At 43.0% G+C, this 12,677-nt stretch overlaps 1 protein-coding gene across 8 annotated transcripts in view; it reads right to left on the reverse strand.

The window, feature by feature from the left end:
* Positions 1 to 12,677, reverse strand: part of LOC143316114 (discs large homolog 1-like protein) — a 99,202-nt gene that overhangs the window by 37,837 nt on the left and 48,688 nt on the right. For 7 of the 8 annotated variants that reach the window (XM_076723844.1, XM_076723835.1, XM_076723885.1 and 4 more), the window contains one exon: positions 1,973 to 2,026. In XM_076723844.1, the coding sequence (XP_076579959.1) occupies positions 1,973 to 2,026 (54 nt within the window). Of the gene's footprint in view, positions 1 to 1,972; positions 2,027 to 2,222; positions 2,289 to 12,677 lie in introns of those variants that run through there. The other variant, XM_076723894.1, reaches the window with a different exon arrangement.

The following is a 12,677-nucleotide window of genomic DNA, read 5'->3' on the forward strand; positions in this document are numbered from 1 at the left end:
TTAAAAGTAAAAATACTCGATGCAGAAAAATGCATTCGATGTATGTAAATGATATCATATGAGAGTCATTATGAATGAATATAAAAGCAGGATTTGACTGTTTAGTTGGTTGAGGCAGAGCTCACTTCTAACTATTTTGTATCGGACTGCAACTTATTTCTATTATGGATCAATCTGCTAATTATTTTCTCCATTAATCTATTGATAAAAAATCTGAAAATAGTGAGAAATGCAGTCCCAATTACCCAGAGCCCAAAGTCAACCATGAAATGTTTTGATATGAAATGAAACAATTATCAAAACAGTTACCAGTTTCAGTTGTATTTTTTCATTTTGCTCACTGTCAACTGTTAGCTAAAGCTACAAGATACTGAAGTACAAGTACCCCAAATTTGTACGGTACTTCAATTAATGTACTTAGTTGCATTCCACCTCCTGACTGTCATCATCTGATCGTCATCTCACTCATCAGGTAAAACAAACTGCGACAAATGTCAGTTCTGGAAAAGTGAAATTACACATTTGATCGTTTATGAATGACGCATGAATCCCAGAGATTAAACTGGTAATGCGTTCTTAATGATGATGTATCTCTGATGTCATATTTAAGAACATCACTGGTGAATTACCCGTGAGCCAATCACACCGCTCAGCCAGGACTGCGTGTACTATAAAACATATTAACGTCTGTATTTCCTGACTGAATGAACAGCACACGGAATTAAAGCCGATCCGAGCAGACTATTATATATTTCTGCTCTTCTCGGTTTATGCTGGGAGATGAATGTCTTGTTCCTGCTATAGCTGCTGCAGGCGGGCAGGCAGGCACGCGCATGCACACCCATGCACACACACACACACACACACACACACACACACACACACACAGTGGTCGAGTGGCATCCCAGTGGCCCATGTAATCCCCTTGGCTGTAATCTGTGTCTCTGTGCAGTCAGATTAGTTTAGATTTTGAATTTCTGTCATTTCAAACAGAGGGCACAATCTTCCATCAGCCACTGTGTGCAGTGTGTGTGTGTGTGTGTGTGTGTGTGTGTGTGTGTGTGTGTGTGTGTGTGTGTGTGTGTGCTATCACCTACCATACACTGGTTAAAGGCCCCATGGTTTTATTTTAAACATAAAATACATCCAGTCACATTCTATAGGTAGAGTGGGTAGGAACGGCCTTGTGCATGTACCTTGTGCTTACATTTATTTACCTATTTAAAAAATTGTCGACATGCTGCCTTTGCCTCATCAGCCATATTTGCTTTGAAAAGAGTCATAAGCGATTTAAGTAAACGTTGTTTTTTTTTTTCTGGATTTGTTGCAAGCATGAATCACATTTCTTTGGAAGAGTATAGTCAGCAATCATATCAGTGAAATATTAAGTGAAATCTGCGTGAGAGAAATCTTTTTCTCTCCCTCTGTGTTACATTCCAGGCAGTTCAGCGGGGAGTAATTCCACAGTAATTACATAATAAACTTATCTAACAATAACAGACACTGATTCTCTGTGGCAGCTGGCTACCAGTAAAATGACATCTGGATCCATCTAATTCTAGACTGAGCTTTCTGTCTAAATCCAGGATGCTGCTATCACTCGTGCGTTTTTCTGGGGGAGAAATACTGAACTTGCTGAGCATTTTAAGCAGAAGGTGCTGCAAGTCTTTACGCTGTAAAATAACCGCTGACATTTGATTTTATTGCTGGTATTTGTTTTAACAGAGAAAAGGATTTGATATAACTATTTACAAAGCTGTACAATTATTGGAGAAACTACAAGAATTTCAGATAGAAGTAGGCCAACCTTAAATGGCCATTCACTGTAAGGCGGTGTGTTGAATTTTCTTTTCTCAAGAAATTCTTTAAGACTAATGCAGTCAGAATTGGAAATGTTACAGTATGAGCAGGTCGCAGTTGGATGGAGTTTTAAATTAGGTGTAACCGATGTATTATTTGAAACAGTACTCACATATGGGGGGGTGTCGACGCTGTCGGTGTTGACCACCACAGGAGGGGGGTTGGCCTGCAAGAGAGAAGCACTCTTATTAAACACGTGTAATTTGAAGGATATTATCATGAAACCAAAGACATAAAGTATTCCACCAAGACTGCTGATGATGTTCGCGATGAAACTGAAGACACGTCTTTAATTTCACGATGAAACTGAAGACTCGACACACATAAACAAGCATATATGGAGATGTGTGATGTTGACTTACTCGTCTCATGTTTTGGTACAGCATGTTGAGTGCATCTGCTACAGATTACCACCACGGAGCGACAGCATACACCGCATGACATACTGCACAACCCTTATATTGGACAATCCTAATGTACTACACTGCAAACCACGCTGTGACCTAACAGACTGTTTTATGAAGATCTGTCACTGCACCACAAAGTAATATATCACAATACTTTTACATGTTCAGTTGTACTCTGAACTGTACGACTCTGTGGTCTCTATCCTATTGCATGTCATCTGCATCACGGCCTGGTTCAGTCCAGCACAGCACAACCAGGGTTAAAGCAGCAGCAGATGATTGACATGATCTTTCCTCTTGCTTCCTACAAAAGCACAGTAAATGCCAAACTTGACACTAGCTAATAAATAGCCACAAGGTGTTTTTTTCTTCTTGTATTTGTGAGGGGAACATCAGCCCTCATTTTATCAGCCTTCACTTTCTTCCCCCTTGTTTCCTCTCACTTTCTCCCCAGAAAGTATTTAGTGCTCGCCAGTCCAGCGTCTGCAGCTCTAGTCTTCTCCGACAATCCGCCAATGAGCAAGCCAGTCCATGTAAGGTAATCTGAAGCTCCAGCTCTTGTTCTGCGGCCAAACAAAGTTCACAAACGAACCGGCTAACCAGGCATCAAACAAGCTAGCCAACCGAATGGACAGTCCACCCAGACTTCACTTCGTGGCATCAATGTGCAACAGAGCAGCAATAGCATCTACCCCTCTACACTAATCTCTACCTCTCTCATCCTCCCTTTCCCCCTCCTTTATCCTCTCTCTCTCTCTCACACACACACACACACACACACACACACACACACACACACACACACACACACATATCATCTCATTCCATCTCTCTCTCTCTCTCTCTCCACCACATGTCCAAGTGTCTGTCAGTCAAGCTGACAGGATGCTTGATCCCACATGGGAACAGCCACAGAGAGGGAGAGGAGGAGGATCAGAGGGATTATAGGTACGGTAGGAGGAGTCAAATCTGCCTGCTCAACAACAGCAATGAGGAGCAGAGGGTGCAGACAGATGCACACACACCCCCCATAATCACAGATATGAGTGAAAAAGAACAAGACATGAAGGATGGGAGAACAGAAGAGGATGAAGCTTTGGATGGAAGGAGGTGGAAAGGGTGGGGTGGGGTTCATGGGTACTGAGGACACAGGAGGGGTCGTGCTGACAGTTGCAGCTGTTAGGATCTGTGTGTGTGTGTGTGTGTGTGTGTGTGTGTGTGTGTGTGTGTGTGTGTGTGTGTGTGGATGTGAATGAAGGAGAGGAAGACACATGGAGGGTAAAGATGATCACTGTATAATTGTGCTCTATATGAAGCATTTATCATGACAGTTATTATGTTTCAGCAGTCTTCAACCTCAAAGGTGAAATCATTTTTCACCAATGTCAGAAGTTTTAAACTGTCCAGGATGCTGTTGAATCAGCGAATCATATTTTATAAAATAGAATTTCTACAAATAGAAAATGCAAAGTAACTACAGCTTTCGCGGTAGGGTTAGTTATTTTTCAAGTAGAATATTTCCCTTGGATATGTAGCAGAGTAGAAGTTTACAGTAGCGGAAAATGGTAAATACTCCAAGTATCTGGAAATTGCACTGTCATACAGAACTGAGACACAGCAGATTTATAGGCAGGCACTGACACCCATGTCCTCTAGAGTTTCGACATCGTCTGCATGTGGCACTAGAAATGTTATTTTTGCAATTGTAAGGATTATGAAAGATTGAATACTCACCCAAAATGTTGCAAAGCCAAATCTCAATCAATACCACAAAGGATCCTTACATAAATCTGAGAGCTCAGACACTCATTAAAGATTGATTATCAGTGATGATGAAAAAACCTGATCAAAATCAAATGTTTACATTCACTACCTTGTTTGTCTCTGCACATGTTTGGATGAACTAAATCTAATAATATGCAACCAGATATTTAATCCATATGAGTTTGGTTTGGAAGGTAAACGATAATAGGTAAACAACGATGACTGCAACAAACCGTGCATTTATGATTCAATAAAGTCTTTGAAATGTTTTTTCCCAGATGTAGAATAATTAAAGCTATGTACAGATCACTTGAAATACCTTTATGCTGACTTTACACAAGCAACTAGCTGCCTAAAGTTAACTTGTCTTCCTCTGAGCCTCACCTGACTCCTTCACCATCATAACAACGGCAGTGCACAAAGCACACAACTTCGGTGTGTATGTGCATCTTTGTCCATGTGTGCGTGTCACTCACAGTGCGACAAATCCAGTGCATTAGTCAGCTGGTGATTCCATTGACACGCCATGTCAGACTGCACGCTTATGTAACATCAATATGAGTGTGTCAGTGTGTGTGGACGAGGCTGTGTTACATGAAAAGGCCAAAAGAACAAACGTGCAAATATAAACAAACAAGCACTCACACACAAGTACACACAACATCCATATCCAGACAGTGTTTTTGTTGCACTATGCAAGTGATTGTTAGCTGTTACATAATTGCTGTTACACCAGCTGTGTTACGATGGCATTATGGCCTGGTTCAGCCCAGCACAGCACAGCTTAGAAAGAGATCCAGACTATCCCTGGTTTGTCTCACCATCATCATCATCTTCTCATGTCTCATGCTATGCAGGGTGGGTGTTAAGAAAAGTTTGAGTTTGTGTGTGTGTGTGTGTGTGTGTGTGTGTGTGTGTGTGTGTGTGTGTGTGTGTGTGTGTGCAGGGCACTGTGTTTAGCTTCTACACCAACTTCACAATAATTCCGTGCAGATGGATCATGATTGAATAAACACAAATCAAGAATCCCAACATGACGCACAGCAGCGGTTTATCAAATAATCAACCAGTGCAATGTGCCACTTTGTGCCACGAACACACTCAAACATGCAAAAATATACAAAGTGAAACAGGAAAAGTCACACACTGGGTAGAATGATGAGTGCTGCACAACAACAGCTGCAACTTTACATTTCATTTACCGTATAGAAAAGCCAGCTTTGACCAGTGAACACACATGTTCACACACACAAATGCTCCGCTCCTAATATTACTGTCCACTCTGTCTTCATAATGTGCAATGGAACTTCATTTGACTAATGAGCTAATCAGATGGAGTGTGACTCTAATCAAATCAGAAGGGGCGTGCTAATCACGCTAATCCGACCATCACTACCTGCTTTCTCGGATCAATGTGCCCACAGCAGATGTACAGCCAAATAACCAACCAACAGCTAATAACAGGCAGCTGACAGCCTGTATTCTTTTCCTCCTCTCACTTTAGTTGCTTATACAACAAACAAGTCCTGTTACACATGGGTGGTTCTACTCTTTTGATTGAGTTGGGAACTTGTACACTGCCATTACTGCATCGTCATTCTGTGATAACTGCATGCTTTATTTTGTGGCGAGCTGTTACTTTCCAACGTTTCGCAAAATTGCTTTCAGCAACCCTCAGAGAAGAAGTGAGAGTCACAACCCACACACAGCATGAGTATACCGCAATACTGTAGACAACTCAGAGTGCAGGTTTGTGTGGAGAGGAGCACTGAAGCACGACAAAGATAATGGCAACGTCGCTGTAGTGAGCGTCTCAACCATTGTGGTCGGAGATACACTTAGGGCTTAGCTTAGAGCAGCCAGCGTACTGTGCACATGGTGATATTTTGTGTCTGATGGAAACTGATGTCGCAATTTTCTTTCTGTGTCTTTGCCCCATCATTCTTTACATGGATGAGAGGTGAAACATTTTAAGTTTCTATAACCAAGTGCAGTTGCCCTTTATTCAACCCTCTTCAAGGTGTTTTGTACATTTGACTAACCCTCAGACAACCACTTTCCTAAACTAGTTGAATAACCCATCAGCAGGACGTCTGCACACTTTGACGTATGGAAACAATATCAACAATAAAAGCTCCTCCAGTTCGATGGGAAAGTTTCAATTTCTTTAGCGCATGACTTACTACCACTAAAGCTGTGTTCTGTAACAGTCTCCTTTACTATTAGAGATGAATGGGACACAGTTCACCAAATGCACAAATGCTGTCCTCTCCTAGGAACATTGACTTAACACTATATGCTGCATTTATCCATCCGTCAAACCTACCTGCACATGGGCCTGTATTTGTGGAAAGTGGTGTATGAGCGGCACGTGTGGGGGCGTTTCCACTGAGTGTGCGGTCCAGATATACGTGTCATTGGGCCACGCCTTGCTCCCAGCCTTGCCCTTGCCTTTGCTCTTTGTGGGACTCTTCTTCACGCTGTCCCTCAAGTTGGGAAACTTTCCTCTGGAGCCCCTAGTGGCCAGGTTGGTCGGCAGTGTGCTCCACCCATACCCGCCCAAACCTGAGCACAGCGGGAGCTGTGGTGAGTGAAAAGGGTGGATAGACAGCGACTGGGAGGCGTGAGGAAGAGGAGAAGGGTAGTGGTGCTGGTACTGCTGGTACAACAAGTTGTGACTCGGTGAGTGGAGCTGCACCTGCTGCTGTTGTTGGTGGTAGATTTGATGTGTTGACTGAGAAGAAAGCAGGTGACTTGGCGATGCTGGTGGATGGTAGTGCTGTTGGTTTTGACAGTGATGCTGCAGCTGATGATGACTTGGTGACAGGTGAAGCTGGTGGTGGCTTGGCGAGTGCAGTAGGTGATTTGGTGATTGCGGAGCCAGCTGGGGAGTTGGCGATGGCGGGGTCAGCTGATGACTTGGGGACGGTGGTGCTATGTGGTAGTAGCTGGGAGAGGGAGAAAGAAGCAGATGTTTTGGCGAATGGCAGCCATGTTTCGGCGAATGGGGATGGTGATTTGGTGAGTGCAGCGGTGAAGGATGCAGCTGGTGATTTGACGTCTGTGTTTGCTGTAAATTCTGGTTATGCTTTGAGTGAGAGTGGCTCTTTCCTGACTTGGTCTTCCCTTTCCCAGATTTGCCCTTTGTGGAGCCAGCGCTGGGCTTCTTGGGGCTACAACAGAACTCATGGCTGTGGAAATAAGTGGTCATAGCTACAGAGATGTATAAAAAGTCACAGTCTTCTTGATCATTTGTCACTCTCACTACATCGTCTTCCTTACTGACATGACAAAAGCGAGTAGCTCCTCAGAATCACTTGTGTCTGAATAATGTAGGTCATGCCTATTCAGAACAACCAATCCTCCTCTGTGTCCAGCTCAAAGTTGGTGTTCCTGCCGTTCCTCTCTCTCTCTGCTGAATATCAGCGTGTCTCGCTGTGTTAAGATCACTGGAATATGAGAAAATTAGAATACAATCCCTCCTTTGTTGGCATTGTTTCCATTTCTTCTGCCTTATGGATTAAAGCATGAGCCAGTCCTGAAAAGCAGAACATCCTCCTTGAACGCAACATTTAACCCAGCTCCTCTCGGCTTTCTCCTCTTCGGGGCACACTGATCCTGTTGTCATCCCTCGGGGATACAGGGTCAGTAGTAAGACAAAAAGTGTGATCCCAAGAAGCAGCAGCAGGACCGCTTGGACAAGTTGAACCTCCTTTCAGCCCTGCTTTCTCTCAGGACGTCGCTGCTTCTGTAGAGGATGCGAGTCAATTCATGCGCCCCAATGGAAGATTTCTTCCTCTCATCCGTGGTTACGCTCCACTTCAACAGTCAGTCATTCGTCTACCCATCTATGTTGTTGCACACTTTGCTTTTGTATCTGAGGTGTTGGTCGTTCTGTAGACGATGAGGTTCAATTCATGTATTCCAAAAGAAAAGGAGAGACAGTCGAACAGGAGTTTAGCAGGTTAGAGTCCTAGATTAATGTCTCTTTTTTAGATTTGTGTTCGGTCTTTCCATCCAGAAGAAATAAAGGTTAGAAAGAGTGTAATTGTCTTTGTCTTTCTTCTTTCATCTCGCCTTGTTTTGTCTTTCTGTTATCATGATTTGATATTAGGCCACATCTCTATGCATAACTCTCTTTCTCTGCGTCGCTCCTCTTTCTATGCTGCCTCCCTCTCTCAGTGTCTCTCTCTCTCTCTCTCCCCAACTCTCCCTCTCTCCCTCTTTCCTGGACCAGCCAATTAGGGGCTTCCCTGGACTCCTGCACATGACAGCAGCCAGGCATGACTAATCGACAGGCGACCAGGGACAGTGATACAGTGCTCAAAGCTCAGTCAGTGCATGTTTACATTGAACCGAGAGCTGTGATTGGTGGAGGGCAGTGCCTTCCATCAACCTTTGTCTTGTTCTTTTAAAGCATCCCAAGGCAGACCGGGTCAGCTGGAATACGGTCTATGAAGTGTGTGTGTGGGTGTGTGTGTGTCGGTGTGTGCCTCTATGCATTGGCCTACTTCCTGATGAGAATGTGTCTGCTTGTGCACGTGTCCAAGTCTAATGTTTGTGAGGGTAACAGACATTTCAATCTGCAGTGTCTAACAAGTCAGGCCACTACAAACACACACACACACACACACACACACACACACACACACACACACACACACACACACACACACGCAAAAGTCTCCAGGTGTAGTGCATGATCAGGTTAAATACAAAGTCAATTCAGTCAGGTCTATTCAAGAGCAGTTACAATACAGTAAACAGTGACCTGACAGTAAACACTGCAAATGTCTCTCCTCCTCTGGTCAAGGACTGGAACTATGGCATCACTGGTTACTATGGAAAACAACACTTTGTGAGTACCAATGAAATTATATCTTGTCTCTTTCTACAGAAAACTGTATGGAAGTATGGACCGCTTGCACCAACTTCTTTGATTAATTATGCCCTGCTAATAATAATTTCCTAATAATGATTTGGTTAATTTTATATTGTATTTTTTTGTAGCAGGAGAGCCGACTAATTGCAGTGAACCCTAAATTGCTTCCAAAGACCAGGCAAACACATTGCATAGCAGCTCCACTGCCTTCAGTATGTACCTAAATGTGTGTGTTAGTGTGAAACAGTTTGTGTAGCACTTTTCTCCTGCTTAGGTAGACAATGTGGTGTGTGTGTGTGTGTAAAAGTGGAGTCCATGTTTCATTTAAATAATGTTTTAAAAAAAAAACTACTAAAATTTTAATATACTAGTGAGAAATGTTATTTTGGTATGAAAACTCAGGTCCAAGGTCAAGAAATTTGAGACATTATTGTTAAAACCACAAGACACCAACATTTCTCCAAACGCGCATATCAATCCACTGGTCAAGCAGCCTTTAAAGTGTTTGTACATTTATAATGTTACAGGGAAAATAGTTAAATCCTCAATACTTATTTTCCAGTGATGTGAAGAATGACCAGTGAATGGCCACTTTCTCATGATACTATTAGCATCATAAGACAGTGGCCACTATCTTTAATATCAATTCAGCCATAGCTTCTGGCTTCCTACAGCTGGCATTTCACAAAGAACAGGAGCTGCCATTGGTTTGTACACAGAGCTGGATAGACATACACACACAGCTATGAGGTCCAAGCCTCTATAATGTCAGCTGATGTATGCCACAACTTGCCCGAAACCAAGCTGATAAGAGAGAGCGGCGGATTAAAACCCAGCACCGTGTGGAGAGCACAAACAGATGAAAAGAGGGTGAGGGTGGTTGAGAGAAAGGCTGTTATAGCGTTTCTGTGAGTGTTCCCTGTGTAAAGTGCTGCTAGCGCTGCAGGCTAACCGTTCAGTCAGGAGAGGATGAGCAAGGAGAATAGGCTGTTAGCATCACAGTGCTAGATGAAGCACACGCTAATATAGTGCTGGAGGGCAGGGTAGGGAGGGGGTAGGTTGTGGTGAGGAATGGTTGAAGACAAGACAGGAGACAAAGATGGGGGGGGGGGGGGGGGGGGTTAGAATGAGCAGAGGGGTAGGCTTAGGGTTTAGGTAGCTTAGTAGAACAGTTTACTTTAAAATACTCAAATCACAAATATGATCTGTTAACCAATTCATAGTGCCTGGTACGATTATTATATCCATACCAAAGGAGTGACAAACTCGAAACACTACCCTCGTTATGTATGAAACATCTGAGTCAGCGTGCCCACACCATGTCAGTCTCCGCTTAGCTTTCTACCCCCACTTCCTTTTGACATGGCTCTGAGAGGAATTATTAAAAAAAACGCATTAAGAAAAACATCAAGTAAGTCAATCAAGCATGAATCATACATTCTGTAAAATGGTTTACTTAGTCAAATCCTCGCTTCGTGCTCTGGGTCAGACTGACCGATGATGAAGTTTACAAATCCAGGAATAAACATTTTCATTTAGTGAGCATCAGATCTTTTCTACTCCGCTTAATTAGCGTAATGGATATTAATTACACAGTGAACAGGCAGACAGATTCTTCACAGGTCAGTCTGACCTGAGTGAGGGTTTCATGCTGTGGTCTACAGTGTGCGCCTTGCTAATAGCAAATGATATCGAGTGAGAAAGCCATCTGTGATTACATTTACCCATATTCTGTCAGACATGATCCCTCCTTTAGTCCAGTGTTAAATCCTTGACACCTCTTTGCTGTTCCTCCAAGGGTTTCCTCTAATGCAATTATCATTATTAACTCTAAAGCATTTTCACTGAAAAAATGATTTTTGACTGTGCCAAGCAGAATGAATGGGGATCAAGTGCTCAGAGGGGAAAACACACATATAACAGGAAATAACATCTTGGCCAGGGTCACTATTGATTTGTGAGAAAGGCATAAAAAAGGTTTTTTTTTTTTCCCCGCAGCTCCACCATCTGCAGGGAGAGAAGACCGTGATCCCGAGTGTCACCAGCAGGGGGCCTCAGACTCCACAGACAGATGGCGCACTGATGGGAGACTGGAGCGCTCATGCAGATATGGTGATGCCACATACAGCACAGTTCCCTCGTTATTACTGAGCTATTCGTTTCAGCTGTCTGATATTATCAGCAGTGACTGACAGCATGTATGATATCGTACAAAGATACCGAAACAATTAGTTTCGAATCAATGTCTAGCTGATAAAAAAAACGGTGATAGAAGTGCATGCAAACAGGGGCACGGTGAAGGAGGGGTTACATCCTGATGCACTATAACATTCAGCACGTGAAAAATATAATGATTTGATCAGTTTCGTAGCTGCTGTTGGGTTGGTTGGTTACCTAACTGGTTGGCTTCATCTTGCTATCTATCTACTATGCTTAATTTTAACACTGATGGCAAGGTACTAATTTCTGGTAAGTATTTTGCATGTCCACTCCACCATGATGTTATTTTAGGTACACTGATCTTAGAGGGAAACAAATACTGTGTATATATGCCAGTGTAGTTAGGAAGTCCTATCCTTAAGAATAATAGTTAAATAACTCCAAGTACTGCAGAGAGTTAACAGTATTTCAGCATAACAGTGGGGTCAGCTCTATTAACTGGTTTTGCTGTGTTGTTCTTACATACCACTGACTGAACTGAAGAACAGTCTTGCTGAAACGGACGCAGGGGAATTTAAGAATGGAAGCAGACACAGTGACGTCATCTGAAGGTAAAGAACATGCTGCATCTCAACACGGCAGAGCGCTGGTCTCCATGGATCCAGTGGGTGATCAGACATGCGAGGTTACAGTCTGAGATCTTCATTATCATATATCGCACCAACAGCCGCACACAAGATAGCAGAATATATCAGAATTCATTCCGAGCGTCTGTTGTGATTAGAGCGGGGATTTGTTTGGGGATGAGAGTGGGAGGTCGTGTTATGGTGTGAGAGGCAGCATCGCTACACAGCTAAACTTTTATTACACAAGATGATTGAAAATGACAGCAGCGTCGCATTTAAATTAAAGGTACATCATTTCATATTTTACGTTTGTGATAATAAATAGACAGAAGTAGGATAGAGAGGACGGGTTTTACTGTAGATGATGTAATGTGACAGTCCCAGAAAACAGCACTGACGTACCATCAGCCGTTATGGATAACATGTTAAACCAACAATTGCCTGCTGAAGCATGCAGCAGAGACAGCGTAACATGAGCCTCCCACTGGAGTCATGCTTCTAGCTACCTGACGAATCAAAGTCCAATACTCCAATACTCTGGTCTCCATCAAATCCAGACAAATCTGTCTGGGTCTTTAGCTTGCTGGATGCTCAGCTTTCTTCGTCAATACTTGTCTAACTTCCTTGCTGGAAACAGCTGCTGTTTCCTATGAGGGTTTGGGGAGAGGCACCATACTCAGAAAAATGTGTCGCAGCTCATTGAGGATCATTCTAGTTCATCTTGTACTCACAAAACACATTGCAGTCTAACAAACCACAGGGATGCGTTCCTTCTGCGTAAAACGCTCGCAAGGCCAACATTTTGAAATCTGCATTGTTTTCATGTTCATGTTGTCATTATGAGCAGAATCTGTTTCTTTGCATGTCACGGCCACCTGTAGAACAGTGTGATAATATAAAAGAAATGGCTGGAATGTATATTGTGTAATGTACATAACTCTAATAAAGAAAAAGCTTGTAAGTATTGATTTGCTGATT

The sequence above is a fragment of the Chaetodon auriga genome, chromosome 3 (assembly GCF_051107435.1).
Source record: "Chaetodon auriga isolate fChaAug3 chromosome 3, fChaAug3.hap1, whole genome shotgun sequence".
NCBI lineage: Eukaryota > Metazoa > Chordata > Actinopteri > Chaetodontiformes > Chaetodontidae > Chaetodon > Chaetodon auriga.